Here is a 17,399-nt window from a genome sequence, read left to right as displayed (position 1 = left end):
CAGCCGGGGAGAAGAGGAGGAGGTGGTGGTGGTGATGGTGGTGGTGATGGTGATGGTGGGCGGTGGGAGGTGTGGGCATAATAGGCGAGGACGTTGGGCACCGCAACGAGCATCAGCCATCCGCCATCCGCCATCCGCCATCTGAGTTACTAGCCTAGAGCCCCCCGGCAGTCACCTGTATCCCTGTCGCCAAAAGCTAAAGCCCTGGTGAGCCCCCGTCAGCGGCCCAGCGAGGCGGTGATGGAGCTGACTGGAGGGTTGAATTTAGCTCGAGATTCGCTAAGCAAATCAGACAATTTCTTCGCCAGTTACTCAGTAGCCCATCCAAGCCCATGTTCGGGTCTCCAGGGTCATTCACCATTAGTATTGTGAGAATGCCTCAACTTCTCCTTCACCTTCGATTCGGCACGGCCCAAAACTATGCTTAGTCCCTCCTGTGCCTCCTGCTACGTCTTTTGTTTATCTGCAGGTCTCGATCCCGTGCAACCGGCCGTCGCCCGTCGCAGCAGCGGCGTCAACACTCGGCCTGCCTCCCTTTTCCCTATCATCCTCTTTCTCTGCGCCCGCTGCAACCACAGTCTGAACAAACAGCCACGGCCGATGCTGGCTATTGGCGCAGCCTGCATTTGACAACGTTGATTGTCAAGTCTCCTGCTAGACTTCTTCTCAAACCCCCGTCACCCTGACCCGAACGTCCGTCCCCTCCAAGTTGCGGCGAGTGGCAGACCTCGCCGGGTTTCAATCAGGTCTTCATTCAATGGACACTGAAGCGTCGAGCGTGGCTTAAAGCGCCGCCCGACCCCACGATCACTCGAGACAAAAGGAATCAGCGGGCCTGATCATTCCCTCTGCTCTGACGTCTGCCTCGAGACCGATTCCACCTGCCCCGATCAGCCTTCTTGGCGCGATGGCGACCGTCAGCGTTGGGGACACCGTCATGGTGCCCGGCGACATGCACGGCGTCGTCAAATTCATCGGCCCGGTAGCAGGGAAAAAAGGAATATTTGCAGGCGTACAACTCGCCACCGAATATGCGCCTCGCGGCAAAAACTCTGGTGAAGTGGATGGAAAATACTATTTCAGAACCACAATCCCAGGCTCGGGTATATTCCTGCCCTTGGAGAAGGCCGTCAAGAAACCCGGCAGTGCTGGCAGTGCAGGGCCAGGATTGGGACTCAGCGGTATAAGAGCAAGTCCCGGACCGCCCACACCCACCAACAGGCTTGCCAGCTTTAATCAAGGTGGGAGGACACCTGGCGCGACATCAGGTATCGCAAAACCCACCTTCAGCCAATCCATGGGCCCCGGCGGCATGAGACCGTCGGGCGCAGCCAGTCCGGCACTCAAACCACCCCTGAGAAGGGAATCGCTTCCACGGCCCTCGAGTCCACTGCGGAAAGTCAACACTCCTACACCCAGAACACTAGCGACGCCGAAGACACGACCCAGCGGCATTGGTCTTGCGAAGAGCACAAACGGAGGAGGCCCTGGCGGACCTTACGCCAAACCGAGCCAGCAACGAGGTGCCAACAACTTCAGCCAGAGTTTAAGACAGGGCAGCTCAACTGCATCTGCGAGCCCCTCACTGGGCCCTGAATCAAGCTTTGACGAAATTCCCGAACAAGAGGCCGAAACCACACCAACACCGACACCAAATTTCAGCAGAAAGACGACCGAGACTAACGTGGAAAAGTACGAGACGAAAATCCGCGAATTGAACGAAGAACTGGAGGATGCGAGACGCCAATTACACGACCAAGGCACAAGTTTTGCCGAGATGGAACGCAATTTCAACGAGCTACAAAAACTTCTACCTGGACTGGAAGAAGACCAGCAGGCAGACAAAAGAACCCGAGAGGACGGTGAAGAAGACCTCCCTCGTGATGTCGTTTCCCTGCGGGAAGCCCTACGCGAGAAGAACGAAAAGATCAAAATCCTCACGGCGGAGTTCGACGCCAACCGCGCAGATTTTCGCTCTACGATTGACACCTTGGAAATGGCGAGTACCGAGACCGAACGCGTCTACGAGAAGAGAGTAGACGAGCTGCTCGAGGAGGTGAGAAACTTACAGGATCGGAGTGAGGATGTCGAGACAGTAGCACAGCAACTTAAGCAGTTGGAAGAACTTGTGCAGGAGCTTGAAGAAGGGCTTGAGGATGCTCGGAGAGGGGAGGCCGAGGCACGGGGAGAGGTTGAGTTCTTGAGGGGCGAAGTCGAGAGGTCGCGAAGCGAGTTAAGGAGGGAGAAAGAGAGAATGAAGACGGAAGAGCAGTTGAATGGTGGTGGTGGGTACTCGTCCTCTTCCAAGGTGCAAGAGCTCGAAGCGCAGTTAACCGCAAAGGATGATGAAATAAGGGGATTGAAGGCCATCATCCAAAATCTGAACGCCAGCAGCCCCAAACGACCCAACGGCATCAACGTTGCCAATGGACATCAAAGGAAAGACTCGTCGCCTGTTGGCGACGGCGGAGAGGATGCCCTTCAGCAACAAATCCGGGACCTTGAACTTCTCCTGCAGCAAAAAAGCGCGCATGAGGAGGAACTTGTGCAAGAAGTCAGACATTTACGGAATAGCGTCACACTTTCGAAGTTCCCCATGCCAATGACTGGCGCTGCATTTGGCATCCACACGGGTATGCGTACAGGACATTCCAGAGGAAACAGCGAGGAATTGGATCGCAAGCATCTCAGCACCGGTACGATGGGAAGTCAGAGGACCGTAGTCCTCGGGCCGGTGAAACGAAACGGTGTAAGTGGGCATGAACGGCAAGACAGCCAAACCACGGGCCAGGAAGCCTGGCATGATGCTTCCTCTGGAGGAGCGTCACCGGTGAGACAACATCACGATTACGACACTGGTGTGAGAGAACATGAGAGGTCTGATGATGGCGTAACGGATGTCTCTACTTCTGAAAGTGCAATATTATGGTGCGAGATCTGTGAAGAAAGCGGCCACGATATCTTGACCTGTGGAAACATGTTTGGACCTGGCAAGAAGATTACTTCAGACATGGAGCCGTCTGGTACGGATGGCGAGGATGGGAGAGATGTCGCGCACGAGGGACACCGGCGAGATGGTGAAGGGAACGGCGACATTGCTGAACAGACGCTGGCAGTGGCAGTAGCGGCCCGAGATCCAGATCGACCTGCTCCCCTTATGAGTCGGAAAGCGCCCAACAACACCATCATTTTGCCATCCGACATGCACCCCAACCCGCCGCCGACCGAAGATCTGCCCTCTCCACCCATTGCATCAGAAGCACCCGACACTCCGATTGCGAAGGCGGCGAACCCTCCTATTCCCGCCACGTCCACATTCACGGCTGCTCTGGCTCCCGCGAAACTCATCGAAGGCACAGGCGCACAAGCCGGCATGTTAGCCGGACGGACAACGGGAGTCATAGACCCAGAGAAATGGTGTGCACTGTGTGAGCGCGACGGGCACGAGAGCGTCGACTGTCCTGTGGAAGAGGCTTTCTAGGGAGGAGATCTCCTTTAAAAAGCGATATCGAGATGCGGATATTACGAAGATACCTGCCCGCTTACGGAGTACTTTGATGAGTGAGGGCTTGCTTTACTGTCGATGTGCGTGTCTCTCGTGATGAAAGGGCTTCAAAGGGAGAAACTATGATACCGTTGTGTCACGCCGCTGCTGCCCGTTGGGACTTTTGTGTATGGATGGATGGATGGGAAAAGAAAAGGTCTGAGCCAAAGATGCTCTCGTCTTCTGGGTCGATGGTCGATGTGTTTGTATTAAATCTGGTAGATATGTACCTAATCTTTGTTTTCCCCGAGCCCCCTTTTCTTTGCTTGAAGAACTGTATGTATGTATAAATTTATTCGATTGTATTTTTTTTTTTTTTTTTCGGGGTTTTCAATCTTGATCTTTCTGTCTGTCATGTAATATCAATCAACCGAGAGAGCCGGTCCGAGACACGGTACTGCCGACACATATATTGTGTGCTGTATATAATGTGTATTCCCCCCTCCCGCCCCTATTCACCTCGCACAAGCCGTTCGCCCCTTTCCCCCGCCTGCCTGCCTGCCTCTTTTGGTTGTGTGAATCTTTAACGTGTGATTGGACGTACGAGCTTCTTCATGAGCTCCAACGTCCCGGGCACATCGTCGCTCTTCATCCGCCCCATGCCGCACTCGGTGGCGATGCCCCATGTGACAACAGGCTCGGAGGTGCTGTCATCGGCAGTACTACTGCTCACGCTGGTGCTTGTGCCAATGGGGTCGGCGTCGATAATGATGCGCGCCGTCTCCAGACGCCTCTTCGTGCCCTCTTCGTCCCCCTCCCGGACCAAGCCCAGATACAGCAGCGTACCGTGCGCCCGGAGCAGCGGGAGCAGTTCTCTCAGCGGCGCAAAGTGCGCCGCGTCGTCCCGCTCCTTGGGTACCGGCATGTGGATGTAGTCCACCTTGTGGTTGAGACAGGGCAGGATCGCCTTGGCCGCGCGTACCATCGTGCCCATGTCCCGCGGCTCGATGAAATGCTTGTGTCCGGAGTCGCCGTAGCAGAAGTGGAAGCCCAGCTCCACGTCGCCGGCGATGTGGTGAGCGCCGGCGAACGAGACTACACGGTCGACCACGCCGCGGAACACGAGGTCGCGGATGTCGTTCTTTCCATCACGTTCTCCGTCCTCGTCGACGTCGCACCACCACGGTTTGCTCCTTTCCATCCCGGGCACCCGCTTCCACCTCTCGTCCAGCACGGCGAATTCGTGCGCGCAGTCAATCTGCACGGCGAGATCCTGGTGCGCGATCTGAGCTTGGATTCTCACCAGAGCGCGCACCAAGGCGGCGGTATAGTACGGCTCGACGAACGCCTTGTAGTTCTGGGCAACGGCCGAGGTCAGCGCGTTCAGCGGCGTCGGGATGCAGACCTGGAACTTAACGTCTGCTGGGATCGAGCCCGCGGCGCGCATCTCTGCAAAGACTCTATACGACTCGATCGCCGCTGTGTCGTAGCCCGTCTCCAGCTGCTCCTCCAGGTACCGCGTCACCTCGTCGACATTTTGGAGGGGCTGGCCCGAGGTCGCGGTCGGGTTGTGCCTCGTGTTCACGAGCTGCGGGTACGGCAGGAAGAGCTCGCGCTGGAAGAAGACAAAGTTGCCGCGCGACGAGGGTTCTCCGTCTGGGATGCGCCGGATGTGGTGTGGGATGGTCGAGCCGAGGAGGTTGAAGACATCGCGAGTGGTCGGCAGAGGGAGGGAGCCGACGAAGTGCACGCCTTGCGGGTTCCACGTAGTCGTGGAGTCCATATTGACGAAAGAGTAGAGTCTGAGGCTAGGGACTCAGGTGTGGGAAATGGCGACGAGAGCCCAACTGACGTGTTCAACCGGTGTTCAAACGCATTTTGTTGATAGAACTTCATGGGTGCCTTGGGCCCTTATACGGAACCTTTGCACTTCGCGCAAATCTCATGTTACATGTTCGGTGTACTGTTCCTCGCGTAAACCGTAAGGAACGTTCCGAGAATCATGGTTTCATCGCTTACTGCAGCCTTTCAAGCACCAAGGCCTCTGGATACTATTGCGTATGACGAACCAGGAATGGCCTGACGGGCAATATCTAGAGTCAGGGCATTTCCCGGACACATACCACAGCGCTGCTATCGTGTCTGGGACTTTGAGTTAAGGAGGCCCTTATGGGCAGATGGCAGATTAGCCTGGAAGATTAGAGGAAAGAATACGCGCGGGGATGGAAAGTCTGCTTCGACTTACTTGTCCGAAGTGCCTCCTCTTCTCAGCCTTCAAAGGCCAGCAATTCAGTCTTTCACCGTGCGGAACGGATGCAAACTAAGCGGACACGTACAAGTAGATTTGACCACCACTACCCCCCTTCGTTGGGGACTCCCCCAGCTTATGTGTGGCAGAATGCTGACACGGGGATAATGTTAGCTACTCTTTGGGATATGTAAGAGGATTAGTGTTTGCCACTCGTCGTAATCCGTTTGAACCCGTTTGATTCTCAAGTATATATACATCCCTTCCCCTGCTCCGTAGGGACAGACACACGAACAAAGGAGGGAACCTGAAATGCGGACGTCAGTATGATTGGTAAGCAAATACGAGGAAAAAAGGCAAGCAAGCAATCACTCGAAAGCTGCGAGCCTTGCAAAATGTCAAAAGGCCAGGTTTTGTGCGTAGTAAGATTGGGAGACGAGACATCGGTGAAGTGGTGTCGGGAAAACCGTGGACATAAGTCGTCCTACTAGAAGCTGGAAAGGGGGAGGCAGCCTTGTTAGGGGCACCAGGGGTCAACGTTTGCTAGTGCACGTGACATATGACCGTGGGCTCGTCGTCCCTATGAGGGAAACTATTGAAATCGACAGGGCAATGTCATTTGGACCATGTCGGCGTGCTGGGGACTTTGTACTGACAGGCGGGAGGATAGAGAGCCGGGGGAAGGACGCTGTCATTGATGCTCTGGCAAAACGGTTCAGGATTGCACCACAATGTCTACGAAAAGCCTACCACCTAGCTAGTAGAAGACGTGGAGGATTGATTCGACGCGTCGACTTTTTTGTGATAAAAGATCTGGCAAAGAACCTTGGGGTTCTCCAGTGCTGCTTGGGTAGGCATAATCCCCGGTGTAGTTCGCAAGTCTCCACCGAGCTCCGTCCCCCTTTAAATGAACACCCTCAGTGCTTTTGTCCACCCGGTTCGTCCTTTCTCCGCCGCAATTTCCAGACTTCCTCGCCTGATACCCATCGTGACATCCATTTCGCTCGTGCGAACGAACATCTTCCGATCGCGTGAGTAGATCTTCCATCCTAGGTACAAAGCGATGACAATCGGCGCAGCAAGGAAATTCTCAAAAAACACCTCTGCATTAGGGCTGGAACCGAGTGGAAACAGGGAAGTGTAGAACGTCGCAATGATAGCGAGGGCGTTTAGACCGAATCCGATGTATGACCCCCAGATTCCGAAAGCGGCTTGGTAGGGCAGTTGATGTTTTGTGAAGCCGTGGGCATACCTGACGCGAAAAAGTTAGCTCCTCACTCGTAGACAAGGGTCAGACTCTCAGTATTACCATCCATGTCGGAATCCTAGAGTTTGTTAGCACGAGGCTAGTCCTCAATGCGGGCCAGTGGAATGGGCTTACGGATATGTGCGAGATTGATGCTCATCCACAGGAAGAAAAAGCTCAGTCCAGACAGGGAGAGCAACCAGGTGAAGATCGTGTCAGAAGCATTCGCTTCACCAATATACGCCAGGCAGCCGAACAAGAGTTGGATCACGATACACCAGAGCGGTCTCCCCTGCCTGTCGACATACATCAAAAATTTCGGGCCCATTCCTCGCGTCGCGAGGGCTTGCATGGTACGTGAGGAGCCGTAAGTGCAGCTATTAGCGACGCTAATAACGGAAATAGTGATGACCGCATTCATGACGGATGGCAACCCTTTGACACCGGCATATTTGATGGCCAGCACAAAAGGAGAGGCTTTCGTATTGGCGCCGCTGGCTCCCAGAAGGTCTGGGCTGTCGGATGGGACGATGAGCCCGACAATGAAGAGCGAAAGGACGTAAAATGTCGCAATACGCCAAAAGACTTGTCGGGTCGCCTTGGGAAGGGAGCGATGAGGATCAGCAGCTTCTGCGGCCGCCAATCCGACGAGCTCTGTTCCACCAAAGGCAAAAGCTGCTGTGACAAAGACACTACAAGGTCAGCTGAACTCGGATCCAACTTAGTCCGCGAAAGACATACGTGCAGAAGCCTTTGAACCCATTCTGAAAAGCGCCTGGATCGTGCCAATAGCGAGCACCAATATAGCCGCGATGGTCGGAAGAGACGCCGCCACAGTCAACCACAATACCGAAGATGATGAAACCTATGCAAGCGGTGATTTTGATCATAGCCAGGACAAACTCCACCTCGCCATAGCCAAGCACGCCGAAGATCTGGACCAGGCACAGGAAAACCAAGAAGACGGTGATCCAAACGCTGACGTGGATATCATCTCTCCAGTATTCAATGGTGATCGAGGCCGCGGTAAGTTCAAAGGGCAAGACGGTTAGCCAGCCAATGGCGTAGTCCTGAACTGTAGTCAATATCTCGGGGCGTGGGAGACCATGTCACAGATCTTGAGAGCACTTACCCAACCGACTGCGAAACCGATGGATGGGTCTACGAATCGAACAATGTAGGTATAAAATGCGCCATTCACGGGGTAGAGTACTATCAAACATGTTCAGCAAGACGGTCTCCGGGGTTGAAATGAATTTTCCGACACCCACCGGCCAATTCTCCGAGCGCCTGCATGGTGCAGAGCAGCATGAAGCCAATAATGATGAAACCGAGTAGCAGACTTCCAGGCCCGCCCTTGTGCAACGCACTGCCGGAGCCGACGAAAAGACCAGCACCGATCGAGCCACCTTGAGGAAATGTGTGTCAGAATGGACAAGCGTCGATGGGGTGCGAATGAGCAGCCGTACCAATTGCAATCATCTGCATGTGTCGCGACCGCAGCTTTTGAGCAAGCGGGTTGTGCTGTCTGTTCACGGGATCCGTCTCATCCTCATATGTGATTTCGCCCGCCAATTTCTGCATCTTAGGGTCGTTGAGTTTCTCGGGGTCGATGTCACGGGTTGTGCCAGAGGCATCATATGGCGACGAAGAGGATTCATCGTGGGCCACGATTTCCTTTTCACCGGGTTCGGCCATGTTTGGTAGCAGACAAGCTCAACAGACAAGCTCAACAGAGAGAAGCGATAGTGAAGGGAAGAGTCACAAACCGGGGGCACGGGCAGCTTAAGACAACCCACGCAGGCCAAGGAGGGTTGCATTCCTTGAACCTGACCACAAGTCTATCATTTCCCAGTGGGTGCTCGGTAGGCAGTCAAGTGATCGTCGAGTACGGAGTACCCAAGCAAAAGTGAAAGCCATCCGTGGGAGGAGTACAGCATGATGTCTTCTTGCTGCAGTGGGAGGGGACCCCTGCACCGACGACAACCGTCCTGAAGCGAGAGGAGGCACCAGAGGGAAATGCCAAGAGAGTGAAGATCGATGCTGTCGAGGTGGCGATGGTGGCATTGGAATCTGGGGATCGAAGCAACATGGAGCAAGGCAGACGATGATGTTGGCTGATGATGATGATGATGGCTGTGATGGGACGATGAGCGGCGTGGTTGGACTTTGCGGGGGAATTACCTACCTACGTAGGGCCTGTGTTCGAGGGGCCAATGGTCGATGCCTGCTGTCCCTAATAGCAAACAGGGAGAGAGGAAAGACTTCGATATAGCCCGCAACCAATTACCACAGCAGCCCCGGTCAGCCCCGGTCAGCCCCAGCAGACCCAGCAGACTATCCACCTGGTTCCGTGGTACAGTATCAAGGCAGCAACGCGTGGGCGACGTGGGCCGTGTGGACAACGGAGGTGGAATGGTGTTTGTTGATCTCTCTGCGGGCACCGGCACTTTTTGATTCCCGGCCACACACGAAGCCATTAACGGCACCCAAGGGCCCATCCTCCCACACAAAAGGGACCGACAGCGTCAGAGGCGGCGGAGGCGGCGGGAACACCGTCATACTCGAGATCGATCTTGTCCCCGCCTCGGATGGCTTTGATGGCTTGGACGGCTTCTACATACCCAGTAGAGCCCCTTCGATAGCATCTCGCACCAATCGCCGGCCAGATGGCGGATCATTACGCGCTCCCCCGGAATTTCGTCCTCGGAAACCGTCTTCGATTCCAAAGCTTTGCTCCAGCATTTATACTCCTCTTCGGCCTCCTCGTCGTGCTTGCTTTCGCGGTCGTCTTCTTCTCTTCCCCTGCGCCTCGTCCTCCGGAACCTCGTGCCTCCGATCCCGACATAGAGAGACAACCTCTGCTCTCGGACGAAGCCAATCCAAGATGAATCGTGACAAAGGCGAAAGTCCTGACGTAGGCACCCTCACCGGAGAAGAAGTGGCCAAACACAACTCGAAAGAGTCATGTTGGGTTATCGTCCACGGAAAGGCCTATGATGTGACAGAGTTTCTACCGGGTTTGCAATAGCCACCTCAGAAAATCACCTACAGCTGGCTGACCACTATCTAGAGCATCCTGGCGGTTCCAAGATCATTCTCAAGTATGCTGGCAAAGATGCCACTGAAGAATTTGACCCCATCCACCCCCCCGATACACTGGACAAGTATCTGCCTCCAGAGAAACATCTGGGTCCCGTCAACATGGAGACCGTCCAGCAAGAAGAAAAGGAAGAGACTCCCGAGGAAAAGGCAAGACAAGAGCGTATTAAGAATATGCCACCTCTCGAAGCGTGCTATAATCTCATGGATTTTGAAAGTGTCGCAAGACAGGTGATGAAGAAGCCGGCCTGGGCATACTACAGCTCGGGTGCCGACGACGAGATCACCATGCGAGAAAACCACTCGGCCTTCCACAAGATCTGGTTCCGGCCCAGGGTGCTGATTGACGTGGAAAAGGTGGATACCAGCACGACTATGCTCGGGACAAAATGCGACATCCCTTTCTATGTCACCGCAACGGCACTGGGGAAGTTGGGCAATCCCGAGGGGGAGGTCGTCCTGACAAGAGGAGCAAAGAAGCACAACGTTATCCAGATGATCCCGACCTTGGCCTCTTGCAGTTTCGACGAGATCTGCGACGCTCGGGAAGGCGACCAATGCCAGTGGCTTCAGTTGTACGTCAACAAAGACCGGGAGATCACGAAGAAGATAGTCCAACATGCAGAAGCACGAGGCTGCAAAGGTCTCTTCATCACGGTCGATGCTCCCCAGCTGGGCCGACGAGAGAAGGACATGCGCAGCAAGTTTGACGACACTGGCTCTAACGTCCAGAAACAGAGCGGCGAGAACGTTGACCGATCACAAGGTGCCGCTAGAGCTATCTCGAGCTTTATCGATCCTAGTCTCAGCTGGAAAGACATCCCCTGGTTCTTGAGCATTACCAAGATGCCCATCATCCTCAAGGGTGTTCAGCGCGTTGAGGACGTGCTGAAGGCTATCGAGGCGGGTGTCCACGGCGTTGTCCTTTCCAACCACGGCGGTCGCCAGTTGGATTTCGCCCGTTCTGGCGTCGAAGTCCTTGCCGAAGTCATGCCCGTGCTCCGAGAGAGAGGTCTGCAAGACAAGCTCGAAATCTTTATTGACGGAGGTGTTCGTCGAGCAACGGACATTATCAAGGCTTTGTGCTTAGGTGCCAAGGGTGTAGGAATTGGCCGACCATTCCTGTTCGCAATGTCGGCCTATGGACTGCCCGGCGTGGATCGAGCAATGCAGCTGTTAAAAGACGAGATGGTAATGAACATGAGGCTTATCGGTGCTTCCAAGGTGGAAGACCTGACGCCTGACATGGTCGACACGGCCGGGTTGAGGTACCATACGTCGACCGTCCCGCAGGACACTCTCGGAATCCGAGCCTACGATCCTCTGATCACACCTCACGAGATGCTTAAGGCGAGACTTTGAGTTCTAGGGCACGACAACGCTGGACTCGGGGTTTCCGGGCGGCATTTGTATATGTTTTTGGGATACATAAGATATAGGGGCACCGGGATCATCAAGTGTGCTTGTGAACAAACCTTGGAGCATAGAGGGTTTCCTCCTCGCCCCTAGACTTATTACCAGTGAAGATCCTTCTCAACATGTCACTATCCACAGGACGAGCTGTATGGGTGACTGGCAATCCAGTGGATTCGCTTCGAACTAAAGGCATTTTCCCTTGGAAACACGAAAATGGTCCGAGGATCATGACATGAATCATGATGTTTCTGGTCTGGTCCATTTGTCAACAAACTTAATCCCAGCGCGGTCGACATTTAAACAACAGTTATGTACTCCCCACAATCCTGCGTTTCCCGCTACGTTCCTCAGCACTTCTTTGCCTCACTAGTAGTATCTGGTTATCACCTTCACACCTCATCCCTTGATAGTTATTTTCGTCACCTTCACCATGCGTCTCTTCCTCGGCGCGGCTGCATGGCTTCTCACCGTCAGCACCGCCGTAGGAATGATCCTTGCGGAAGCTATCCCGCAGTGATGGTCCAACAAGTTCGGTCAGTCAATAACGATCATCGACCATGGCACCAGTGCTTGTTCCCCTATAGTACACTGTGTCTGGAAGCTGAGACGTCTAGCTATGTTGTCGTGTAGAACCACACCGACTGCCGAGTTCACGAGCTCAACGACGCAGAGAGCAATCGCTGAGCTCTCCGTGGCACTGGACAAACTCTGCAACCTGGGAGATAAGTCTGGCACATGGGATAAAGGTCGAATGGATCTCGGACGAGGAACGTTGGGCTGGCTCGCAGGGTCTGTCTTGTTGGACAGTTGTCTTGGTAGAATCTGTATTACTCTATAATAAGTACTTACATTCTGCCACGTTCGGTGAGAGTAAGATAACCCAATGATGAAGCTTAGGCCTTCCGAGCAAAATGTTATTATCATTTTTGGCCCCTTCCGGCAGCACGCGAGCGCGAGCGCGTGACTAAATTGTGCACCGAGGAATCGCAGTCCCCATGGCCCATAAAGTTATGTCATCCCGATGGCATCACAATTGTATGGGAGCCCAAGGGGAGCCCTGCTACTTGCCCAGCCCGGTGTGCCCCCTTTGTACAGAGTACTTCTTCATGTTATGGACATGATGGCGGGTCAAGGGAAAAGCTGACTGGAGCTTCGACCATCAAAGATCATGCAGTTGAGGCCTTTTCGACCGTCTTTTCTAACCCAATGTCTCTTCTAGCACGGAAGGTCAGGAATGGTTCAAAATACATGAGAAATATCTCGGGCTTGAACAGTGTGTTGCTGCAATCGTGGCATGTGCAATCTCTCCCAGAACCATGCTCCTGCTCCATCAGACTGGCGCCGTGAGGGTTGGTGAGGTCGTAAGGTATCGTGTCGACACCCTCTTCTCTGTGCCCGTTAACCAACTTCTCACCTGGCAGATATACCGTGACTTACACACCCAGCCTCGACCGCATCCTCCCGCCCCCTACACAATTACATGTGAAAATAAAGAATACGGTCGCCGCGCCTCTTCGCGCTGCCTATTTACATGGTCCTTATACTCTCTACGTGGCATGCTATCCCTCCACTTTCGATCCCTACAAGAAACACCAAGCTGCCCTGACGGAAGGAGCCCCGGACTTTGAACCGCAGCTGAAAGCCGGTGGACAATGGAATGCGAAACTCACAGTCCCCGAGCATGTCAGGGAAGATGCCCAGAGGCAGAGTATAGATGTGAGGGGCGGAGACAGAGGAGGAAGGGAGAGAGAGAGCTTTACCTGGATCATCGAGATAGCTTCGCAGGTGATTTTTTCTAAAACAGCTAGCGTTGACTATGAGGTCCTTGTTGGACGTGACGAGAAGTCCGTTGAGCTGGGGTTCCACGGTGTCATCGGATCCGGGCCAGGTGCGCCCGGTCGACTCGAAGATCATCAGCAATCTCGTTCTCAAAAACCGCACAACCCGCACCATCCGAAGGGCGTCTTTTCTAAGGCTATCAGGTTGGTGGTGGATGACACCCACAGTCTCTGGAACACCCCTCCGTTTCCTCAATGGGAGAAAGAAGACAGCGGGAAACCCAAAGTGCGAGTGGAACAAGGACCCCGACATGGTGACAAGAGGGATGCCGACGCGAAACCGGAGAAAACACACAACAAGCAGAAGAAGATCCACTTGGTCCTGCTCACCCATGGTATTCACAGTAATGTGGGCGCGGATATGCTGTTCATGAAGGAGAGCATTGATACGGCCGCGAAACAGGCGAAGAAAGATGCGAAAAGAAGACGAGCCGAGGTCAGGGCACGACGTGTGACACGAGAGAATGAATTTGGAAGAGATGCTCTGGGGCAGCGGTCAACATCCATGCCGGACATTACAAATACAGGTGGCCCTTCCTATGGAGCTGCCAATCCTAATACCGCTGAGGAGAAGTGGGACGACGAGGACGAGGACGATGGAGACGAAGAAGAAATCTACGTGCGAGGGTTCACCGGCAACACCATGAAGACCGAAAGAGGGATCCAGTATCTCGGGAAACGTTTGGCAAAATACGTCCTCTCCATAACCTATCCGGACCAACCATATCTGCCCGTAAAATCGTCCATGGGGAAATCGCTCTCACAATCTCTAGCCTCGTCGTTGTCGAACAAACCCAGCCCGCAAGACCAAGGTAGCACGCTACCGGCGCATAAAAACAGCAGCATTATCAAAGACGAAAACCACCGTGCTCACAATCTACCCTACCGCATCACCTCCATTAGTTTCATCAGTCATAGTCTAGGCGGGTTAATCCAGACCTATGCCATCGCCTATATCCAGAAACACTCTCCCGAATTCTTCAACCTCATCAAACCGATCAATTTTGTCGCCATGGCTACACCGTTCCTGGGATTAAGCAATGAGAATCCCATATATGTAAAGTTTGCGCTGGACTTTGGGTTGGTTGGGAGGACGGGCCAGGACTTGGGTCTGACCTGGAGGCCACCGACCTTGGCGAAGAGCGGTTGGGGAGCGGTAGTGGCTGGATTCACGAATGAATCGAACAAAGGCGGTCTGGGTAAAGAGTCTGATCCTGGAGCGAAACCGTTGCTGAGGATTCTCCCGACGGGTCCAGCGCATATGGCGTTGAAGAAGTTCCGAAATCGCACCGTCTATTCAAACGTGGTCAATGACGGGATTGTGCCCTTGAGAACGTCCTGCTTACTGTTCTTGGACTGGCGAGGCCTGGGTCGGGTGGAAAAGGCCAGGCGGGAAAGCGGTCTGGTAGGGACGATGGTGGGATGGGGCTGGGCTGAAATGACAGGCCAAAATGCCAGCGACCCTAGAAAGGCGCTGACCTGGAACAATTTGTTCAGCGATAGCGGCGAGGATGCGGCCAGTCACAAGTCTGGCATATCGTCCCCAGACCCCGAATCGAAAGTCCCGCAAGCAGAGACGAGCGAAGGCTTTGATCACTATCAGCGGGCGACGGAGCCCGAGGAGAGTCAATTCCTGGAAAAACAGGAGAGCCCGCCTTCGGAACGGCCGACGAACCCAGCAGAAGTGAGGTCAACTGCGGCACCAAATCTATGGACAGAACTGTTGAATTTCTTCAAGCCACAAGCAGGACAGCGAAAGTCACCACCAGGCAGTCCACCCAGAAGTCCGAGGAAGACGCAGAAAATCTATCGGAGGGGACAGACGACGCATCACCAGCAAGAACAAGAAGATCCAGGCGAAGCTTCACGAGAAATCCCCCAAGCAGAGAGCTATGGTAACGCTCGGAAGGGTCCCGTCCGGGGCGCATCACTCTACACCAACAGTTCCCAGGACGGCGGTACCGGAGACGTCGAAACGCCTCCCAAAACTACCTTCTTTGAATCAGCCGGAGACCTTCTCAATCCCCCGCTACCTCCTAAGGACTTCATCCTCGACCCTGCCGCTCGACCCAGGACGATCTTCCATGACCGTGTCTATCATCCAGAAGACATTCCTCCGCCGCCAGCAAAACGCCAGCGAACTTTTGGAATCAAGCGCTCCACATCAAGCCTCGGATCTCAATCCTCATCCTCTCCCCTCTCATCAGGGCTGACTTCACCTCCTGATCCTCGCCGGCCTGTCTCGGGCCACTCTCCTTATCCACCACCGAATACAAACCAGACGCCGCACCAATCTCAGGTTCAAGATGTCGGCGGCATGAAGATCGAAGAGAAAATCGCCCGTGCCTACCACAAAGACCTGTCGTGGCGCAAAGTTTTGGTGCGACTCGAACCTGATGCGCACAACAACATGGTAGTCCGCCGCATGTTTGCTAATGCGTACGGGTGGCCGGTTGTACAACACATGTGCGACACACATTTCGGCTACACGGCAGCGGCAAGAACAAAGGATGAAGATGAAGAGAACGTGGAAAGGGCAATGGGACGAGATGAAGCTATTCCTGGCGAAGACAGATGTGGAGAAAGTGTTAAGGGCCAGCGGGACCTACCTGAGGAGGAGGAGAAGGAGGAGGTTAGAGGAGTTGGTGAAGGTGATGAAAAGAGGGCGAAAACAACTGATAATATCAACATCACAGAGGCAAGTCCGACAGAGGTTGCGGACATGCATGCCGATTTGCAGAGATTACACACAGCGTGGAAAGTGCGTGATCGCGACAAGCAAGTCACTCCCACCAGACGTGCATCGAGGCGTACCGAATCCGAGATCCGCGAGGCTCGAGATGACGTTTCTGAGCTGGTGTCCCTCGTTAGTGCCACAGGTGAGAGCAGCTACAATGGCATGAACTCCAGCAAGGCCGCGCTGTCGAGGCTCGTGAGGCAGGACAGTGCAAGATGGAGCGATCGATTCTTCGACGGGAGTGAGGATGGTGACGAGGAAGACGAAGACGATGAGGGAGAAGGTGGGTTGCGCGAGGCGATGAGAAAAGCAAAGTATCGAGGTGAATTAGATCGGATGTTCAACATTGATTTCGATGTCGACTCGGCCGACGAGGGGACGACGATGACGAAGCTTGTGGACGGACCTTTGACGGAGAGTCCGGAAGGTACGAAGTTGAGCAAGCCCAAGAAAGGAAAAGAAAGGGAGGACGATGGATCATCGGCGTCTGCGAGCAAGCACGGGCATATCCTAACCGATCCACAAGCGCCCTTCTCAGCGGAACCGGCTGAATTGGAACAGCTGTCGCATTCTTCGCCGGGCACGAACACGCCTCCACGCCATATCAGTGGTGCGGAGGTGAAGGCGGAGGAACAGCTAGGGCCTGAATCCATCCCATCACAGAGTACTGGCGCGGGATTGGGACTATCTCTAGGTGAGAATGTCGATGAGAGATGGCGACGAGAGACAAGGCCTGGGACTAAAACTGTGGGGGAATCTGCCGGTGGCGTGGCGCAACAGGTCGCCTTAGCCACGAAGAGAAGTAAAGAGAAGCAGAAACAGAAGCAGGAGTCCTGAGCCTGAACTATACTGTGCTATGCATACTTTCGAAGCGTACGCGTTTGCATGTCATTGCTAGCGGAGCAACTAACTGTACAACCCTTTTTAATGTGTGTGTGTGTGTGTGTGTCTATAGAAATACATTGTCCTTGCGTTTGTCTAGACGCCAGATTCAGCAGAAGCGGGCTTCCTTTGTATCAGCAGATGAGAAGAACTATTCGGGGCAGAAGCCCTGTGACGGACTCGGTGTACTCTCGATGTTTCCAAACAAGGCTCTTGCTATTAACGCTCTCCGACACGTTTCGTCCCGCGCCGCCGCGTCCACTGGGTGTTGTCACTGATCAATTGCCCATGTTTGTTTGACTTGGCTGCGCCGACCTGGGGACCCGGAACTCCCGAAATCTTGCAAGGAATGGGGCAGAGACACCGGAACCATTCAAGCGCTCCGTACGGGCAGAACGAGCAAGGGTCCTACTAGGATTTGTGAATAATCAATGAAGGAAACGGCT

At 54.2% G+C, this 17,399-nt stretch overlaps 5 protein-coding genes across 5 annotated transcripts; 3 read left to right on the top strand and 2 right to left on the bottom strand.

The window, feature by feature from the left end:
• Positions 1 to 907: 907 nt before the first annotated feature.
• A1O5_08054 (uncharacterized protein) lies at positions 908 to 3,481 on the top strand (the record flags this gene model as incomplete). The annotated part of the gene is made up of 1 exon (XM_007748639.1): positions 908 to 3,481. The coding sequence occupies one exon, from the start codon at positions 908 to 910 to the stop codon at positions 3,479 to 3,481; it is 2,574 nt and encodes an 857-aa protein (XP_007746829.1).
• A 586-nt stretch (positions 3,482 to 4,067) lies between these two features.
• A1O5_08053 (uncharacterized protein) lies at positions 4,068 to 5,267 on the bottom strand (the record flags this gene model as incomplete). The annotated part of the gene is made up of 1 exon (XM_007748638.1): positions 4,068 to 5,267. The coding sequence occupies one exon, from the start codon at positions 5,265 to 5,267 to the stop codon at positions 4,068 to 4,070; it is 1,200 nt and encodes a 399-aa protein (XP_007746828.1).
• Positions 5,268 to 6,635: 1,368 nt separating this feature from the next.
• On the bottom strand, positions 6,636 to 8,676 carry A1O5_08052 (uncharacterized protein; the record flags this gene model as incomplete). Its single annotated transcript, XM_007748637.1, has 7 exons — positions 6,636 to 6,984; positions 7,042 to 7,057; positions 7,114 to 7,670; positions 7,720 to 8,048; positions 8,111 to 8,190; positions 8,250 to 8,387; positions 8,448 to 8,676. The coding sequence occupies 7 exons, from the start codon at positions 8,674 to 8,676 to the stop codon at positions 6,636 to 6,638; spliced, it is 1,698 nt and encodes a 565-aa protein (XP_007746827.1).
• Positions 8,677 to 9,865: 1,189 nt separating this feature from the next.
• Positions 9,866 to 11,442, top strand: A1O5_08051 (L-lactate dehydrogenase (cytochrome); the record flags this gene model as incomplete). Its single annotated transcript, XM_007748636.1, has 2 exons — positions 9,866 to 9,998; positions 10,052 to 11,442. 2 exons carry the CDS (start codon positions 9,866 to 9,868, stop codon positions 11,440 to 11,442), a joined length of 1,524 nt encoding a protein of 507 aa, XP_007746826.1.
• Positions 11,443 to 12,812: 1,370 nt separating this feature from the next.
• Positions 12,813 to 16,908, top strand: A1O5_08050 (uncharacterized protein; the record flags this gene model as incomplete). The annotated part of the gene is made up of 2 exons (XM_007748635.1): positions 12,813 to 12,862; positions 12,918 to 16,908. The coding sequence occupies 2 exons, from the start codon at positions 12,813 to 12,815 to the stop codon at positions 16,906 to 16,908; spliced, it is 4,041 nt and encodes a 1,346-aa protein (XP_007746825.1).
• Between the last annotated feature and the right edge of the window lie 491 nt (positions 16,909 to 17,399).

This window comes from Cladophialophora psammophila (assembly GCF_000585535.1).
Source record: "Cladophialophora psammophila CBS 110553 chromosome Unknown aczJe-supercont1.12, whole genome shotgun sequence".
In the NCBI taxonomy this organism is placed as follows: Eukaryota; Fungi; Ascomycota; class Eurotiomycetes; order Chaetothyriales; family Herpotrichiellaceae; genus Cladophialophora; species Cladophialophora psammophila.
This window is presented reverse-complemented; position numbering and strand designations above follow the sequence as displayed.